Source organism: Neofelis nebulosa, chromosome 2 (assembly GCF_028018385.1).
Source record: "Neofelis nebulosa isolate mNeoNeb1 chromosome 2, mNeoNeb1.pri, whole genome shotgun sequence".
NCBI classification, from domain to species: domain Eukaryota; kingdom Metazoa; phylum Chordata; class Mammalia; order Carnivora; family Felidae; genus Neofelis; species Neofelis nebulosa.
Window position 1 is genome coordinate 506712 of NC_080783.1, and position 20627 is coordinate 527338.

The 20627-nt window shown below is 46.6% G+C and overlaps 1 protein-coding gene and 1 long non-coding RNA gene across 2 annotated transcripts in view; both read right to left on the minus strand.

The window, feature by feature from the left end:
- SEPTIN2 (septin 2) overlaps window positions 1-20627 on the minus strand; it is a 35069-nt gene that overhangs the window by 6055 nt on the left and 8387 nt on the right. The window contains 8 exon segments of the mRNA XM_058698608.1: window positions 900-983; window positions 2342-2487; window positions 2861-2962; window positions 6753-6870; window positions 7050-7184; window positions 8482-8605; window positions 9197-9319; window positions 19308-19428. Coding sequence (XP_058554591.1) covers window positions 900-983; window positions 2342-2487; window positions 2861-2962; window positions 6753-6870; window positions 7050-7184; window positions 8482-8605; window positions 9197-9319; window positions 19308-19428 — 953 coding nt within the window.
- Window positions 10780-17674, minus strand: LOC131494326 (uncharacterized). The gene is made up of 2 exons (XR_009253324.1): window positions 13309-17674; window positions 10780-13065 (listed from the first exon to the last, which is right to left on the minus strand). It is a non-coding gene; the product is annotated as an uncharacterized LOC131494326 (long non-coding RNA).

Sequence of the window (20627 nt, forward strand, 5' to 3'; positions counted from 1 at the left end):
TGGACCGTGGTCAGCTGTCATCCGAAGGCAGGCGACCTCTCAAGCATCAGGTCAGCAGCGGCCCAGGGCTCCGACACGCCGTCCAGGTATTCCCCCCACCTCACCTCATCCATCACATGGGCATCCTAGCATCTCACAGCATCACAAGGGGCGCGGTGAGAGCAGGGCAGGAAGCTCGTTCGTGTACTCTGATTAGAGTACGTGGCTGTAACTGTGGCACCGTATTACTGTTGTTGTTACTCCCTCACTGCATCCGATTTATAGATTAAACTTTATCGCAGACACGTACACACAGGAAACAGGTGCATGGGCAGAATATTTGGCACCATCCGCGGCCAGGCATCTGCTGGGGGCACTGGAACGTGCTCCTGTGGATCAGGTATGTGGGAGCAACTACTGTACAGAAAACTCTTTTTGTAAGTGATGAAGGTCACTACCTTGATAGCTAAACTGGGCAGAGATGTGATGTGACCAGACACGAATCAGGTCACAACACACAGACCTTGAGTAAAAACCCACTACGATGGTGAAACAGGAAAGGTGAGGGCAGCCGCCTGTGTCATTGAGGAGCCGGGCTGCTGCTCACCCCACCCGGGGAGCTGTGCTTCGTAACGTCACGTGAAGTCTGTCCTCACTGACAGAGTGATGTTCTAGAGACCAGTCGCTGGCCTTTCCACCTAAAGCTGTTCTTTGCATGCAGATGATGAAAGCTACCTTGGACAGATTAAACAAAGCACGACACAGTGACATGAGCAACAAGTACCTGGAAAGAGCTTCTGAGTAGGAAACCAAATCATGTTGCTTAGAGTCAGGAAGACAGTAGGACAGGTGGAAGGGGGGCCAGTGGGACTCTGTGACGCAGTATGGGCAGGAGGACAGTGTAAATTGGGGGTAACAACCTGCCACCTCTTTTGAGCCTCTCGGAACGGAAGTTTTCATAATGCAGGTCCTGGGTCACCTCCTGGAGATCCTGCATGTGGGTGCTGGAGGAGAAAAGGGCACAGCAAGGCCGGCTGAGTCCAGAGCCATCTGCACGGAGAAACTAAAACCCCACTTGCTACTTCTAAATCGTACATGAAGTTGCTGGAGCTTTGGATACAGGAAGGAAGCTACAGAGGCCTCTCTCTCCTCCCTACCACGAGCAAGGGCGCACAAGCACACAGCACAGGGTCAGGTACAGAGGCCCTTCCGTGGGATGCCTCCCCCAGGCACTGCCCACCTCTGCATGAAACTGTCACCGGTGCACAGAGGCAGAGATTTCAGCAGACCCTTTTAGGTAAACAATGTCTGAAACACAACGTACTTTTTGTTTTCTCTCTTTCGACTATTCCTGACTTCTCAAGCTTAAAAGAGTTGGTCAGTGTAAGCTATCAGCAAGACCATAAAACAAAGTATTAATATTTTAGAAAAACTAGAGATAGCACTTTGCATCTTCTAATCATCTCAGAAAACACTCATTGTTTTTTTTTGGCTCGGCTCTTTCAAATACATAAACTGCCAGGAACGAGTGACAATGAGGCATTCTTGTCTGCTGCTTAGAGTCTAGAGAACGGGACCAGTGACAGCAGAGGGTGGCGGGCTCTCCGTCACTCTAAGAAGCACGCAGGAAGCTGCCAGCAAACAGCAGCATGACCACAAGGACCCATCCCGAGTGACCTAAATGATGCCTGAGAAAGCTTGGGGCGTCGTTCTAATTCTAGTTTTGGTGCTTTTTCTGTTTATTAAAAGTTGCTCAACCAAGACACACGTCGATGAGCACGTATGTTGATTTTTAGTTACTCAAAATGTACCTCATCTGTTCTTTGAATTCTTCTAATCAAAGAGATTCTAGATTTTAGGAACACTCTTCCTTTCAGCCTGATTCAAGAGCAATAGCATGTGCGTGTATGTCGCTCAATGCGAACTCTCCTTCTCAGAGGGAAAACGTGTGCTGCTGTAGCCAGGCCTGTGGGAGGTGCTGAGAGTGCACTGAGGACCCTCCCGGTGGCCCCAGGGCGGGAAGGGAGGCTGCCTGCCATCCTGCAGCACCTGAGCCTTTGTGCCCAGAGCAGGTGTTCAGGCGTGGCCAGGCCGCAGTTTAGGACCAGTCTGCTTTCAGCGTCAAGAGAGCTGGCTGATGAGAAAGGAGAGGGTGCTAAGCCACAGGCCTCGAGTGGGAGAGGCTGGTTCTGTAGAACCACAGAGAGCTCCCGGTGAGGGCCTTCCATAACAGGTGCAGCGGCCCCACCACCTAATACCTATGGCGCCGGCAGCTGTCTGCGAGGCCACACGCACACCCTGTGGTCAAAAAGCTCTGCTTCCTGCTATAGGCACTGCCAACGGGAACGCATGGGTGTCTTACATGAGCATCGTCCGCAGCTTCAGAAAGTCATTGTGCTCCGGGTTCTCCACCTCCACAACGCCCCACGGGTAGAGACGGCCTCTGACCTTCTTGCCCTTGGCTTCAATCAACTGATTGGACCCGACCACGGAGAATGGGATACTGGCCTAGAGAGAGACACACGAGGTAGGCCGGGGCCCCACCGGGAAGCCCAATTCTCGCCGTGAGCACACGAACACGGGCACAGACGGAGCACGCTGCGGCTTACTGCAAGATCTCCTCGGAGAGCTAATGGTGTAGGACAGCTTACTCAGAAGGACAGGTGTGTTCCACACGGGACAAATTAGATGGAAACATATTAAACCCGCAATAAGATTTCTAAACCTCAGGTGGCAGCTGTATCAAAATATATTTAATGCAAAACACTATGAGTCTCTCAAAGGTCAGCCATCCTGGATATGGCCCTTTGCCAACTCCTTCCAGGGTGCTCATGACAGAGCAGGAGTGACTCGTGTTGGGCACCTGGACAGGTGTTCTTACCTTGAGAAGTCTAGTCTGCTCTTTAAAATCCTCATCTTCATCAGATTCTGCGTCGGGTAAGTGATAGATTTTGATATTATGTTCCTCAATTTCATCCAGAATCTGGAAAAATGACAAAGACAGGAGCAATTTTACCAAACAACTCATATTAAAGACAAGGCTGCCTGGGGCACCTGGGGGGCTTAGTTGGTTAAGTGTGGATTTCAGCTCAGGTTATGATCCTGGTTCGTGGGATTGAGCCCCACATTGGGCTCTGTGCTGACAGCACGGAACCCGCTTGGGAGTCTCTCTCCCACTCTTGCCCTTCCCCTGCTCATGTTCTCTCCTCTCTCTCAAAAAAACCAACCAACCAAACCAAATAAACCCCCCAATAAACAGAACTATCCAAATGCCAACACAGAATCAAGCTGATCACTGACTGCCAAGTGATTTCCTGTTAAGAAAGGCCCCGTGCTTGCATGTTGAGGGGACCCCCTCTGCCCAGGATGACAATAACAGCGTGCCGCTGCTTTCAGGGCACAGAGCAGCAGGCAGACAATCACTCCAGCACGGCAGCTAACAGGAAACACACTACAACCAGCTTCAGGAATGACACGTACCCAGGGAGTGGCACACCCAGACGCCGCAGGCCCCAGAAGAGCCACGAGCATTGCCCGAGGAGTCGGCAGGTGTGAGGGCTGGAGGGAGGGAGGGCCTCTAGGGACCACGAAACCCAGGGTGGCCAGGAAGTCAGCTTCCAGGTTGGGGAAGACAGAAGAATAACTGGAGTTACCAAGTGGAGAGTTCCCTGGAAGCCAAGCTGGGTTCTGGGTTTTGTTCAAGAGGCAAAAAGTGGCAGCCATAGAACCACACACTCAAACCAACTGAGCAAGCGGGAGAGTGGCCCAGAGGGCACGAAAACCTGGGCTGGAGATGAAGGAAGCAGCTGCGCACCCGCTGGCCAGCCCGCGCCCAGCCCCCAAGCGCCTTCTGTGCAGGGAGCGCCAGCAGATACGGGCAAGCTGGAGCTTCGCCTCCGCCGAGTGGGCAGAAATACCCCTGCTTTGAACCCTGCTCTGGCATTGGGGGTTCTTAACGGGAACTCTGGGGCCTTTACGATTAAAGGATCAAAGATTGTGGGACTTAACGCGTTGTCTGCACTAATTCAGGACTCACAAAGAGGTCTTTCTCCCTCCTCCCAACATCCTGCCCCTTCCAACTGGACCATCTGTGCTTTCAGAGCCCTCCCTCCTAGAGGAAGCAGAGGAACCATCTCACTGGTGGGAGAAGCCCAGCAGTGAGCAAGAACCTCCTCCATCTGTTCCTCTTTCCTGCCCATCATCCATCCCTGCTGCCCGATCAGGACAAGGCTTACGAGACAAGGACGAGAACCGAGTTGACAAAATGCAGTAAATGGGCGATTTCCAACCGGAAAAGAGGAAGAAAGTGATGAATCAAAGGCAGCCACACCAAAGATGGGGGTGCAGGTGGAGCCAGGGAAGCTGGGTAACCAGCTCAGGACCGGGATGGCGGGAGGGGGTGGGGGGTAGGGGGTAGGGGGTGGGGGGTGGGGGGTGGCGCAGCTATCTCCTGTTTACACACATAGTTCACGTGAAAAAGATTCTCTGAAAGGAAAAGCCAAAGCCACAGGATATGACACGATCTAAACAATACTAAGCAATGCTGACATTCGTGGCTTGGAAGATAGGTGGCAAAGCAGGCAGAAAGACCCAGTCTCCCGAGAGCGCGGCCAACCCACTGGGGAGGCCCGAGGCTGGTGGAGGGTCTGCAGCCAGACCCTAGACAGGAGACCTGCTGCTGGATGAAGTGGAGCCAGTTAGAGATGAAGGAAGGGTAGGACTAAAGCAGATCTGCCAGAGGCTCTTTTAGATGAGGGAGCGGGAGTACAGCAGGAGGCACAGGGAAGAAACCAGATAAAGAGAAGGGATTACAAAGGCCCAAGATGAAACAGAAAAGAGCAAAAAAGGATTCCAATTCATTTCAGACTTGGAAATCAAGCCCTAAGAGTTCTGGGCCCAGGATTAGAGAGGGGTGTACAAAACATTCTAACCCTGACCCTGGTTCCCCCACCTCTGTGAAATCCAATGTAACATGCCTATTATAAAAGGTGGCGTTTCCTTAAGTGGGCATTACTAAAACACATACTGTCAAGCAAAAGCATGCCTAAGCTTTCAGGGGCTCTTCCAAAGGCCTGGATATTTCCTAAAAGGCTGGCAGGCACTGAGACAACAAAGGAAAAGGTTGACATAGTCCATACAATTGAAGAATTCTGCCATGACAGAAAACATCAAGAAAAATGTGAAAACACAAAAATCAGACTAGGTCCCAAAACACAAGAATATCCGTTAATTAATAAAAAGGCAATAAAGACGCAACACAGGCTCTAAAAACCTCAGAGAGCACACTAACAGGCATCAGGCACCAGGATACATACTCACTCGCATAGGAACCAGACACTTGTGGAAAACACTCGCGGAAACTAGACACCGCTTCCCATCTCTCAGATGGGAGACACTTTAGAAAACCTGGTGCCGGACCCAGGACAGTTCTGGCAGGGGTGGAGCATGCGCACATGCTGCTTTGAGAATGTGAGTCCTTACACATTTGTTTTGAGGGAAATTCAGCTATCTTTTGTAACTTTAAAAGCCAATCGATTTCCTTTCCAAGAATGTATCTGACTTCTACAATTGTCAGAAGACAGACAGGTAGCTACAATGTGCCAGGTACTGTTCTAAACTTTTGCAACACACAAGTGAGCTAAGCAAAGATCCCTGACGCCAGGAATAGAGGGGTGGGGGTGGGAAGCCAAGAAACACACTGAAGAGAGAGTTTGTGTCGGGAATGCTCCTGAGTGTGTGAGTGTGTGTGTGTGTGTGTGTGTGTGTGTGTGTGTGTGTGTGTGTGTTGCTCTAAGCTGAGTAAGGATGCGGGGGAGTGTTTTCTGTGTGTGCTGGGTATTCTTAGAGAGTGAAAACAGCAGAATAATATGTACGCGATGATCCCATTCTGTAAAAACAAAAACATAGGTAAACTATGTTCTGGAAAAATAGGTATGTCACTGTAAACAACAACTGCCTTTATGGATAATTCAGAGAACTTTTATTTATAGAATTTAGCATATGAACTTGGACTTTCTTTTAGCAATTAAAACTTTTTTTAATGTGTATTTTTCAGAGAGAGAAAGAGAGAGATGGAGCACAAGGTGGGAGGGGCAGAGAGAGGGAGACAGAATCTGAAGCAGGCTGCAGGCTCAGAGCCGTCAGCACAGGGCCCATCTTGGGGCTCGAACCCATGAACAGTGAGATCATGACCTGAGCTAAAGTTGGAGGCTTAACCAAGCCACCCGGGCGCTCGTAAACTTGGACTTTCTTAATGAGCATTTGAATAAAAAGACAAGTAATTAAAAAATATATACAAAAGAATCAACAAAGACACACCAGAGACCAATGACCGGCATAGGGCTGCTGGGCGGTGAGAGTCACACAGGCTGGAAGATGGACAAGTGCAAGGCAACCTCTAAATGGCCAAAACACAAGCCCTGAAATGTTTATGGTACCAAACGATTACAACTGAAATACATTCCTAAATGAATTGGCTGCAGTAAAATGTTGAGATAAAATAACAAAACTTCACAGAGATGATCCCACTTCCATACTCATTCCACTCTCATAACACATGGTGTCCCTTCTACTCATGGACAGTATTTTCATCTAAGGTGAATTACAAAGAATAAGAACTTGACATCTTTGTCAAAATCCTAAAAATCTACAACTGTTAGGTGTTTGTCAAAAAACCACCAGCCTCCCTACCTGTTCCCCCACATCTCAGGACACCCCTCCACTCTCTCTCCGAGGCACCTGGCCTTCAGCTACCCTGAGTAAAATACACTCACCCTTTTCTTCAAGCGCTCCCGCTCCTTCAGTGTGAGGGTGTCGGCTTTGGCAATGACAGGCACAATGTTCACCTTGTTGTGTATCGCCTTCATAAATGCAACATCTAAGGGCTTCAGTCTGCGAGGAGTGAGACAGTGCCACGAATTTAGGGGAAGAGCAGGGAGATCACACATTTTTGTTCTCTCAAAATTATCTCAATTCTTGTATTAAAATGTGCAACTGGGGGCAACGATCAGCCCACAGAGTAAAGACGAGACTCTAGCACACTTGGCTTCTGTGGCCAGTGGCCCACATACCCGTGGCCGAAAGGGGAGATGAAGTAAAAGCAGCAGTGCACCCTGTTGTCCACGATGTGCCGCCTGTTCAAGCCGCTCTCGTCATGCAGGTACCGTTCGAACTGCTCATCAATGTAGGCGATGATGGTCTTAAAACTGTGAGAAACACAAATACTGACTAACGGATTCCAAAGGCAGGCAGTCCCAAACTTCAAAGACGCAGGCTTTTTCTGTCCCCTGCCTCCACACCAAATACAATCTGACAATCACTTACAAGATGGGGACGGAAAACTGACTATGTTTGGCAAGATGGATGTTTTTGGAAAGTGCGCCAAGCATAATCTCCCCCAACCACAGGGGGCTTGAAGGCCCAAAGGGAATAAGTAAAAGCACCCGAGGTGGGTGCCTGGGTGGCTAAGTGAAGCATCCGTTTTTTTTTTTTTTCCATGTTTATTTATTTTGAGAGAGAGAGAAAGCACACACGCACACCCCAATGGGAGGTGGGGAGTGGCAAAGAGAGGAGAGAGAGAATCCCAAGCAGGCTCCATTGAGAGTCTGGCCCGAGCCGAAATCAAGAACTGGACATCTAACAGACTGAACTACCTAGGCACCCCGGGAGTCCAACTCCTGATCTTGGCTCAGGTCATGACCTCACAGTTCATGAGATCGAACCCCGTGTCGGGCTCTGTGCTGACATCGAGGAGCCTGCTTGGGATTCTCGCTCTCCCTTTCTCTCTGCCCCTCCCCAACCAGTGTGCATGTATGCGCACCCTCTCTCTCAATAAACATTTAAAACAAACACACAAAGTGAATGAAAGCACCTGAGGTGACTGAGTGGACAGAGGGCCGCCAGCTGTCGCAAGGACTGTAACTGTGCAGAGGGCAGAGGGGCAGCAGCAGAACACACGGCGGGGACAGGCGTGTGAAAGTGTGAACCAAAGAGCAGGGAGAGAAGGGAGCCAGTCCCAAAGAGAGGAGACGGGAGACCCTTCCCCTTCCTTCCCTTCCCTCATCAGACGCTGGCAGGTTGATGCTGTCCATTGATGACGTAAGAAACTGCAGTTTCTGCCATGAACGTGGTGCTCTCTGCGCAGCGCAGGGACAGACTGCTCTTCTGCTCGTAGCTTTCCTTAGTTTTGCTCATGATGTCAAGGACCGAGTCTCTAAGGGAAAGGGCTAGACCACAGTCTTCCCCGCTGGCCAGGGTTGATTCAGATCAAGGGGTTTCGTTTACACTAGCATTTGATGGATGGTTGGCTCTTCCAGAAAAAAATACTCCTTCTCTCTGAAATTCCTCACTTCAAATGTTACAATCAGCACACTCGTCAACTGTTTCACCGTATTATTATACGCAGCTACCTCAAGCCTAGTCATCACTCATTAATGCTATGAAACCTGAATACGTTAGAGTAACCATAGCACTTCCAGGACCCTGTGTCCCCGAGGAGCGTACCAATCCCTGCAGTTGATGGCGTCCCCGTAGCCGGGTGTGTCCACCACTGTCAGGCGCAGCTTGACCCCTCGCTCTTCAATCTCCACGGTCGAAGCCTCGATCTGGACAGTTCTTTCAATTTTCTCTAAAAAAAGAAACAAACTTAATGAGAGAATGTACCTAAAAACCGACCCAGTTCACAAGAGGAGAAACGACCTGTTACCTTCTTATTAACACACAAACGAACCTCATTACCTTTCCTAGAGGAAGGTTTTCCGAGCTAACACAAGAACTGTGTGAAAATAACCCCCGAGTTGGCCAGGGAGACCTGGAAGTGAAGGTGAAATGGCAGCTCGGAAAAGTTAAAATGCCAACACTGAAAATTATGACCTTTGCTCACACAGCAGGTGCAGGCAGATCCCTACACCCGTGGCAGTCAGCCACTTACAGAACTCTCACCTGAGGAAACACCATCCCCCAGCCCTCCCGTCAAACACAGAATACAGGCAGAAGCTACTCCTTCTACTTTACCATAAAGGAAAACAAACTCGGAGATGATGGGCCCGTGGACAGATGCCGAGTCTACAACCAAGACTCAAGGGCTGCAGGTCAGCACCTTTCCCGACCGAAAGAACGCTTGTCCTTGTGTTTCAAGCTGAGGCAAAAACACCAATTATGTGCTCTCAGCAGCTCTCATGTAGCACGACACTTAACAGTCCTGTGGGGGCTACTGTACCTGCGGCTCCAGGTATGATTCTTTCTGGGTAGAGATCGGTCAGGAACAGGCTGTTTATGAGAGTCGATTTTCCAAGACCCGATTCACCTTTAGATGAAAATGAAAACATTGTCATGACTTGACCTGTAAGACATGGTTCATCTCCTGAGTTTACGTGTGGGCTGGCACTAGGTTAAGCCCTCACAAACCCCATTCTCTGCACTCCATATGACCGCTACCAATTTGGTACGACTCTCCCCACTTCATTGATGGGGAAATGGGGGCTCAAAGGTTACTAAGTAGCGTTTGCTCAGAGAGCTGTCCAGAGCAGGGCCTTGATTGGAATCAAGGTCTCTGAGTCTCCAGAATTCCCACATGGTGAGATCAGAAACATACCCTTAGTTCTTCACAAATGTATACGATGGACTTTTAGAGGTGGGTCTTTATTTTTTGATAAAAAGAATGCAAAGGTTTTCAGTTATGAGTTTTGGTAATTATTAAAGTTCCCAATTTTCAGGAAACTGATCTACCAATGTCAAGTGCACTATGGCTCGCCAAGCTGTGGGAACCTGAACCAGAACACACGCCCAAGGCTGCGTCGCAGTCTGCATTTCTTCCTCCTGTCGCCAAGGCAGGGGCAGGCCACCTCCTCCCTTTCCTGCTTTACATACATTCCGTGCCCCAACACTGGCCTGGCAGCTGCCTCAGGTCAGACAGCCTGCCCACACAACACTGTTGAGTGTGACATGACCAATTAAGAGAAACACATACTCATTCGAATATATAATGAGTTAATAATGCTCTTCAACTACTATAATACCTGAATTCTGAACACTCTTGAGTTAAGTAACATTTGTATTCTGAGCATCTGCAACTTAACTTCAAGGATGCAAAACACCACAAATTAAATATCTTTTAGAAATGTTTATTATTTTTTTGAGAGAAAGAGAGTGCAAGCAGGGAAGGGTCATCCATAGAGAGAGGGAGAGAGAATCCCAAACAGGCTCTGTGCTATTCGCACAGAGCCCAACACGGGGCTCGATCTGATCATCCGTGAGATCATGACCTGAACCGAAATCGAGTCAGAGCTTAATCTACTGAGCTACCCAGGCGTTCCCCAACCCCCCACAAAATGAAATATTACATCTTTTTTTTTTTTTTTAATTTATTTTTGGGACAGAGAGAGACAGAGCATGAACGGGGGAGGGGCAGAGAGAGAGGGAGACACAGAATCGGAAACAGGCTCCGGGCTCCGAGCCATCAGCCCAGAGCCTGACGCGGGGCTCGAACTCACGGACCGCGAGATCGTGACCTGGCTGAAGTCGGACGCCTAACCGACTGCGCCACCCAGGCGCCCCTGAAATATTACATCTTAAGGAAGCATGCACAGATGCCATCATTTCACTGTAGCTGTTATCAGCTAAGGCTACATTCTGTGTGGAGAAGTGCTTCTGAACTCGGTGCCTGACTATCTCCCGGGCATCTTGGTCTGAACCTCCCTCTGCTAAGTCCTGCGCAGCACGTGGAAGGAGCACACATCTGTTTTGAAAATTATTTCCGGTAAAATGAAGTACAAGAGTAAATTTGAAATGAGTAGACATATAAAATCAGGACTGCACTTTAATTGGATGGCGATTTTCATATGTGGAAAGGACCACCAAGGGGACAAAACCAGAATTACATGCTGAACATGTCCAAATAAAAGAGCATAAAAATATGCCACCAAATTATCCTTTTAACAAACTGCCCAGCAGTTTTTATCACAAACGAAGAGATCTTGCCAGTAAGCGAGTGCTCAGTCTTTTTGTGTGCCTGGCACAGCTCCATGTGCTGGACAGCTAAATTCCTGCTCCCGTGCAGACTGGCAGTCCAGTGGGGAGACGACAAACGAGCAAGGTTACTTTGCCACCAATGAAGTGGTGACAGCTGTGGGTAATGAAGCTGAAAGGGAATGGGGCTCAGAAGATATCTCAGCACAGGTGTCTGAGTAGAGACACCTTCTTTAAAAGAAAAAAAAAAGCAGTTGCAACATTCCAATGTCTGATCCTGAATTACAAATCTTCACTTTAAGGGTGGAAGCATCTTCCCTTGGAATGGCTTTCAGGCAGCACCTACAAGTAATTAACTCATAAACTCAGAACATGATGCTGCTGTTGGGCCGAATCTCTGGGAGTGGCTAGCTTTGTGATTTCTTGTTCACCAGTATCTCTGTCCCAGAGGTGTTTCTCAGGCGCCTATACATGTGAGACACAAGAGCTCAAGAGGCCCTGGAGTGTATATCTCACAGCATAAAATACACGGGGCTGAGCAACCCTATGTAGTTGTCCTGCACCAGTGATGACAGCAGAAGCTGACTGGGATGGGAGGTACTCGGGATTTACAAAACGACTTACGTTCTCACCAATCGAGATACACAGCACCAGGCACAAGGGGGCGCCACCACATGAAGAATATGCACAGGAGGAAAGGGAGCTTGGGTTTATAGCATCCTGAAATCCCATCAGGCTCAGGGTCCCAGAGATCCCAGAAGCTTCCAATTAAAACCTAGGCGAACCCTCCCATCCCCCCACAAAACTTAGGCCAAGCCAGGAATGCTAGGAAACAAAAAGCTCCTAAACAGGGTGGAGGGTGTCCTCCTCACATTTACTTTTCAATTTTAACCAACACAAGAAAGCGCTTGCTTTCTCAAACACCCTGCAGCCAGGGCCACCTGGGAGGGCCCCGAAGGGCAGCACTCTGAGTGATCCCTTTTTTGCCCAGAGACAAGCCATTTCACGGGGTAAGGATGCACAAGCAGGCCCGGCTCAGAGGGGCCAAGGTCCCAGGTGCATGTGCCCTCATGAACGAGTCCACCAGGACACAAGTGTGCATTTTCAGGACGCGTGAACCTACAAGGATTCGTTCTCTTAGCTTAGTTCCAAAGTCTTCGGAAGTGTTCATTCTGTAACCCTCTTGTGAATTTGGTCACACTATCCATTCTTCGGACTTTCTACCAGCTAATATATATATTTGACAATAGGCTATTTTTAATTTTGCTTTTCTTGTGAACAGACCCACCACCCCCAATACTCGTGGGGAGGCTGGAAACTTGATATGAACTATCACCAACTATCACCATTTGGCCAGACTTCAGCAGCACAGGCACCACGTTCCCTCACAAGCAACCTGCCACTGGGCTTTGATCTGTGATGTCTTTAAAGAACTTATTTGTGATTTTTAAGTTTCTTCCAGATTGCTGCCCAAACATTCGTAGTTTTTCACTTGCATATATGATCTTTTTATGAAATTTCTTATTCCCTTAGATGTCATCTGCAATTCTGAAAACACCTTTTGCAATAGCGTCTGACTTACAAGGTGGGTGCACTGGCCTTTTCCTGATACAGGTTCTCCCTCTACCCGAAAGTAGACTGTTCCTAAGCCCAAATGGTAGAAAGCAAAAAAGCATTATACCACTCACTTAGATGGAAACATTTTTTGACACCCCTAGCTTAAAAAAAAAAAACAAAAAAAAAAATCACCCCTCAGCCATTCTGATACCTTAGAACACATCATAACAGGTGCACAAAATCAGTCAAGATAAAGTCCAGATGCTCTCAGACAGCTCAGAGCTCTGGCAGCTGGACACGGAAATGCTTCGAGAGGAGGCTCGGCGGGCGTGCTGCCTCTGCAACGGCTTGCTGCTTGCTGCAAAACCGATGCTGAGCTCTTGCTGGTCTTTTATTATTGCAAACAGGCACTACTACAGGCCTTTCATAAAAGTGGCACGCCAGGAACTTTCAGAAAGCAGGGGATACCTGTATATCATTTTTCTTGTGCTTCTAACAGGTACAATTTAAAGGTTGAGGGTTCTCGTGGTTAAGTTTCTAGGTGTTATTCACTACCCGTCTCACCTTTTTTTTTTTTTTTTTTTTTTCCAACGTTTTTTATTTATTTTTGGGACAGAGAGAGACAGAGCATGAACGGGGGAGGGGCAGAGAGAGAGGGAGACACAGAATCGGAAACAGGCTCCGGGCTCCGAGCCATCAGCCCAGAGCCTGACGCGGGGCTCGAACTCACGGACCGCGAGATCGTGACCTGGCTGAAGTCGGAAGCTTAACCGACTGCGCCACCCAGGCGCCCCATACCCGTCTCACCTTTAATTCCCTAACTACTTGCTTTATTTGAAACCCACTTTACTGAGGTGTAACTCACATACACCTCAGTTCAACAGTTAAGTGCACTCATTTGAACTGTACTGACGGATTAGTCTGACCAAGTACACACTCAGATAAGTAAACTCAAGATAGAAAGGATCTCCATACCATGAGAGCTCCTTTGCCTAAGTCAGAGTCCGCTCTACCCCTCTCGTGTCATTATATGCATACACCAATCTGCTTTCTGTCTCTACAGACTGGTTTTGATTATTCTAGAACTTCACAAACATGGGATCATACAACATGCCTTCTTTTATCTGGCTATTTTGGCTCAGCACAATTAGCTCTGGAGGTTCATCCACGTCATGTCATCCATCAGCAGTCCGTTTCCTTTTCTCATGTGGACACATCTTGACATGTTGATCACCCTCTTGCTGGGTACACCTGTGTTACATCCAGTTTGGGCCACTGCAGGGAGAGCAGCTGTGAACATCCAGGCGCAGTCTCTGTGGTCATGCTATCATTTCTCCTGTGTATCTGCCTAAGAGCAGACGGTCTAGTTACACAGGGTGTAACAGCTGAGAAAGCACCGAACTGTTTCCAAAGTGGTTGTTATCACTTTACACTGTCACTAGCCACTAGGAGAGGTGCGTCTGTCCACATCCTTGCCAACACTTGGACTACCAGACTGTTGGCAAATTTCAGCCATTCCAGTGAGCGTGTGGTAGGATCCCGTGGGTCCTGGCCATTCAGGATCTCCTATGAAATGTCTGTCCCAATCTCGTGGTCCTTTCTGTAACTGGGTAGCCTATCTTCTTTCTGAGCTGTTCGGGTTTATGTTCCGGATAGGAGTCCTACGTTGCACGTGGTGCTGTGAACGCCTTCTCAAGTTTATGACCTTCTCTTGTTGTTTTCTGAAGAGAATTTTTAACGAAGTGCAACTTTTCATTTAGTGATTAGCGTTATTCACGTCCTAAGCAATCTGCTTACTCCAAGTCATGAAAATTTTCTTGCCCGTTTTCTTCTAGACTTCTTACAGCTTTACAGTTAAGCCAACAACCCATTTGGAGTTAAGTGTGTTGTACAGTGTGAAGGAAGGTTCACGTTCACTGCCCACCACACGACCATGCACTTGGTACAACGCTGTTTGTAAATGGCTAACCTCTCCCCCTCTGTGTCACCTTGGCACCCTTGTCATGAATCAGTTGATCATGTGTACACGGGTCTTCGGGCTGGTATTTTCAGTTGATCTGGAGTTCCACCCTCACCACGCTGTCATGGTTCCTGTTGGGAAGGCTTGAAATCAGATAGTACAGGCCCTCTAAATGGTTCTGTCTGCTCTAGGCCCTCTGCACTTACATTCACACTTTAGAACCAGATTGTTCATTTCTGTTTTAAAAAGCCTGGTGTGACTCTGGCAATGTGCTGACTCGATGGGTCACTCTAGGGGCAGAGTCACGGGCACGGTGTGCACGGTCACGGGCACACCCGGAGCACGGGCAGGTCTCACAGCTTGTCTTTCTCTCAGCAGTGCTGCCATGGTGTCAGTGAAGGTCCTGCACCCGTTCCGCTAAGTTAGCCTAAGCATGGTGCATTTCTTACATTACTATGGATGGTACTGTCCTTTAAAATGTTTCTTGTCGGGGCGCCTGGGGGGCTCAGTCGGTTAAGCGTCCGACTTCGGCTCAGGTCATGATCTCACGGTTCGTGGGTTTGAGCCCCGTGTCGGGCTCTGTGCTGACAGCTCGGAGCCTGGAGCCTGTTTCGGATTCTGTGTCTCCCTCCCTCTCTGCCCCTCCCCCGCTCATGCTCTGTCTCCCTCTGTCTCAAAAATAAACAAACATACATTAAATAAAAGTTTTTTGTTACCATTGTTTTTGACAGTCTTTTCAAGTTCATTTTAAAATTATTTGTTGGTGGAGGCACCTGGGTGGCTCACTCAGTCAAGCGTCCAAATTCAGCTCAGGCCATGATCTCGTGGTTCACGAGTTTAAGTCCTGCGTCGGGCTCTGTGCTGACAGCTCAGAGCCTAGAGCCTGCTTTGGATTCTGTACTCTATCTCTCTCAAAAATAAATAAAACATTAAAAAAAGAACCTGCAACTTGATAAAATTTACTTATTAACCATAGTAGTTTTGGGATTCCTTACAATTTTTAACATACACAAATCATTTCACTTGCAATTAAGAATGTTTTAGAAAATTTCCTTGTTTTTTTTAGTTTACAAAGTTTTAAAATCTTTAATGGGTTTGAATTGTTGCGACTGCATGTTTTAGATGACAGCATAAATTTCCCCTTTAGAACCACACAGATTAACTTTCTAATGTTAAATCATGCACTCCCAAGGGGTGGCGCCTGGGTGGCTCAGTTGGTTAAGAGTCACTTGATTTTGGCCTCTTGATTTTGCCTCAGGTAGTGATCTCAAGGTCGTGGAGATTCTCTCACTCTTTCCCTCTGCTTCTTCCCCTGCTCCCCATGCTCTCTCGACAAATAAACAAATAAAAACACAAAAGCCCCTCCCCCCAAAACCCATGTGCTCCCGAGGTAAACTCCATTCATTAGGATGCATAGACAGCTTTGCCATTAACACATGCCTTGAAGGTGAGAATTTGTCCCAACACAACTGATATACTAGGGAACAACTTCAACATGATACAAGCATTGTATCTGCTCGTGTGATTTCACTGGTGACAAACTAGGTGAACATCAAAAACTGTATCCAGTAGAATCAAGCCATGAAAGAACATTTTCAATAATGTGCACCCCTCAGCACCAGTGACCTCTGTTCAACAGTTACCGTGGACCATCCCCACTCACCTCCCCTGACACAGCTTCCCATCCACCATTTCCCGACACCCACTTTGACAAACCTCAGAGACTGGTCAAGCTATAGGGCCCGTATTCAGTACAGTATGATTATTTTAACCAGTTAACAAGTGTAAAACCATTTAACCTGTAAAAACCATTTTTATTATGTTCCTCACTTCTTCCTAATAGGTCCCTGAGGCAACTTTTGTGCCTGTATTTTCTCCAGAAGCCTATGGCTTCAAGTGCATTATTGCAGAGCATGGTGATATTTTTTTAACGTTTTTATTTATTTTTGAAGGAGAGAGACAGAGCATGAGTGGGGAGAGGAGCAGACAGAGAGGGAGACACAGAGACCTAAGAAGGCTCCAGGCTCTGAGCTGTCAGCACAGAGCCCGAGGCGGGGCTCGAACCCACGAACTGTGAGATCGTGACCTGAGCCAAAGCTGGACGCTCAACCGGCTGAGCCACCCAGGTGCCCCACAGCATGGTGATTTTTAAGGAACACGTGTATACTGCATTATAGTAGAACTTAATGTATTAAGCATTTTTATGTATTGCTGGACTTGCTAAAATTTTATTGAGATGTCTGTGTCTACGCTCATGAATTGTCTATACTTTCTCATCATGGACTACAGGGTAATGTTGGCCTACTAAAATATTCTCACAAGAGTTTCTATGGTGAATCCTCCATGTGCACTTGAAAAGAGTGTATACCGTGGGGTTTCTCAGCACGGTGCTCTCAACATCAGTTGGATCAACCTTCAGATTTCTCTCTCTTTCAGATTCTGCATCGTGCATTATGAAGCTCCATCATTAGGTGCACATACATTTATTTTTTAAAATGTGTTTTTTAACATTTTTGAGAGTAAGAGAGACAGAGCATGAGTGGGGGAGGGGCAGAGAGAGAGGGAGACACAGAATCCGAAGCAGGCTCCAGGCTTCGAGTTGTCAGCACAGAGCCCGACGCGGGGCTCGAACCCACGGACCGCGAGATCGTGACCCGAGCCGAAGTCAGACGCTCGACCGACTGAGCCACCCAGGCACCCCTAGGTGCACATACGTTTAAAATGATGTTGTTTTGAACTCATCCCTGCATCATTAGGATACATACTTCTTTATCTCTGGGAATACCCAGGTAGTAGACACAAAGTCTACTCTGTCTCGTATCAATACAGCTGCTTTGGGTTTCTTATGGTTGGGCTTTGGATGATGATTTTCCATTCTGGTCCTTCAGGCTCCTACTCTCTCCCTCTGACTTCTTGTCCCAGTCACGGCTATGCCCCTTCCGCCAGGGTGTTGCCCTCTCTCCGTCTGTCTCATCTCTTGTTTCTTTGCTTTCTGGATTGAACAGCGTTCTGTATTCTATTTTATCAAAACTATTGGCTTTGAGTCAAACCCTCGTTTGACTTCCCTAGTGGCTGCTCTGGAGTTGATAACACGCACCACTAACGCAGCAGCCCTCCCTTACGTAACATCAGCTCAGCACCCTCCCGTCCTGTGCTGCCCTCATTCATCTTACTCCATGTTAAACACTGTTAACTTGGCTTTAAAACTACGTTCGACAGGGGCGCCTGGGTGGCGCAGTCGGTTGAGCGTCCGACTTCAGCCAGGTCACGATCTCGCGGTCCGTGAGTTCGAGCCCCGCGTCAGGCTCTGGGCTGACGGCTCGGAGCCTGGAGCCTGTTTCCGATTCTGTGTCTCCCTCTCTCTCTGCCCCTCCCCCGTTCATGCTCTGTCTCTCTCTGTCCCAAAAATGAATGAAAAAACGTTGAAAAAAAAAATTAAAAAAAAAAAAAAAAAAAAAACTACGTTCGACAGAAATGAGAAACCAAGAAAAGTGTTTTACATTTACCAACACACTTGCCATTTCCGTCAACCTGAAGAACCCAGTTTAATCTTTCTTTTGGTGTAGATCTGACGGTGACAAATTCTCAGCTTTTACTTAAAAATGTTTATGTTTCATCTTTCTCTAAATCTCCATCTTTCGAGGTAATTTTTGATTAATTCAGAATTCTAAGCTGATGGTTTTATTCTTTCAGTACTTTAAACTATCACTGCCTACGGCTCATATCTGATAAGTCAGTGGTCCTTTCCACCTTTGACCTTCTGCATGTAATGTGCTTGTTCCCCGCCCCCCCACCTGCTTATAAGATTTTCCTTCTTATCAGTGCTTTCACCAACTGTTTATTGTGTGCCCTGGTGTGCTCTTATTTATTCTACTCGGTGTCTGGCTGCTTTCTATTGCCCTTTCTCTTCGGCAGTATATAATTTGCTGTTAGCTCTGTCAGAGAAAAATTTAATCTCTAAAAGTTCCATTTAAGTTCTTTTGGTTATCTTCTACTTCCTTCTAATATTGATGTTCTCCTTCAGGTAGCAGGAGCACATTTAAAATAGTAAAAGGTCTTGTTCGCTAATTCTATCATCTCTATCGTTTCTGGATCTGTTTCTGTTACCTGATTTTTCTCTTGGTTACGTGCCACGCTGTTTTGCTTCTTTGCATTTACAACTCTTTACTGGATGATGGCCACTGCACACTGGATTCTGATTTCCATCTTTAATGAATGATGGGTTTTGTCCTGACAAGTAGCTAATTTTTCACCCAGCTTGATCCTTCAAAGCTTGTTTATAACTTTGTTAGGGAAGGTCTCGAACAGCTTACGCACAGCCACTGGTAGCCCTCAGCTCCTTGCCTTGTGAGGCTTCTCTATAAGGCTGCTGAAGGGTCCTCCCAACATGGTGGATGGCATCCCCCAGAGTGATTCAAAAAAAGATAGGGGGCAAGCTGCAATGTCTTTTATGACCCAGTCTTAAAGTCACACACCTTCACTGCTGCCATGTTCTACTGGCTACACGGGTAAGTCCCACTCGATGTAGGAAGGGGCTAGAAAGTATCACAAATTCCAGGAGGCAAGGATCACTGGGGCCATTCTGGAGGCTCACTGGCATAATGAGTGAATACTTCCACCACATACAAATAAGGAAACGACAGAAATATTAAGATTTTACTCTTCAGAAAAATTTTCTAAAGAATCTTTTTCAAATTCCCCAGTTATTTGATCCTGACAATAAAGGAATATTCCCTTTGACTTTATAGGTCACACAATTATACCCTAAAGGTTGAGGAGGGGAAACACCTGCATATTTACTAAGCTCAAAGGTGTAAGGTGTAAGGTGTAAAGGTTAATTTCTTACCGACCACCATTAGTGTGAACTCAAAACCTTTTTTCACTGATTTTCGGTGAACTTGATTGGGAAGGTTTGCAAATCCAACGTAGCCAGGAGTTTCTGGATTTATAAACTGAGTTGGTTGTTGCTGAAATAAGATTTTACAAAAAAACAAACAAAAAAACACCTTATTAGTTGTTTTTAAGATATAATCAAACCTGTGACAAACATAGGTTATCATTAGTTCCCACAAATTAAAAAAAATACATAAACAAATCCACATTTTTGTAAAAAAAGCACCTGTATCAGAAAACTGATTGTATTCACTTAACACTTTTGAAAAGATAAACCAATCTACTATTATTACATGCAGGAAAATCAGTCAAACTTACAAAGTAATGCCACAACTGAAAGTGGTTTCACAGAACAAACTTAGCAGAAGAATAGTTTCTAAAAGCCAATCCTTCTAGGTATCAGGTGTGATGCATTTGTGAACAGTGTTCAGGAACAAGCCGTGTCTCCCGTTTATTCCCAGCTCTATGCAACAGTGCCATCAAGGGTGAGGCAGGCCATTTAGGGGTGGGATGTGAGCACCGGGCTTCAAAGATCAAAGAGAAGACTAGGAATGAAAAATGAATCACAGCTGAGGACAACGAAGCATCAATATTCCTGGACAGGTGGAATAAACCGGAGATGCCATCAAGTGTATCAAAGCTATAGAATCTAGGCACAGCATACTAAAAATGTGAGGAAATCAAAAAAGGATACACCAACTGCTTTATTAATTTTGACAGCCAAGACATAAGATAGTATTTTTCCTTTAGGATTTTGGAAACGTATATTCATATGCACACATTGGCAGATGTAAAAATATTCATAAAATGTTACTAGTGGTTATTTCTAGGTGATGAAATTATGGTTAATTTTTATTTGGTTTTTTGCTCATCAGTGTTCCCGACTCATACTTGCCTAAAAAGTAAAAATTAGTAAGGTAATTATGCATCAGTAATGAACACTGAAACATTCAAAAATAAAAGGCAAAGGAAAGTAATAATCTTGCAATTTTAACCACAAGTTCTGCTTTTCTCAGCATGTCTTTCAAAACTAATTTATTTCAGGGCTCTGGGCTAATCTGCAAGAGCTGATATAAGCCAATTTATCAAGTCTAAGAACCCTGTAAGTTTCATGATGAAATATGATTAGAATTTTAAATTATTATTTGATTGGTGTGCTGAAAATGATGTAAAGGAGGCTAAATGGATTGTTACTGATGTACTGAGAAACAAATTGGAAATCTAAAAAAATAAAGTTCAAAGGTTTTAGAATGTCAATTAAATTATACACTGC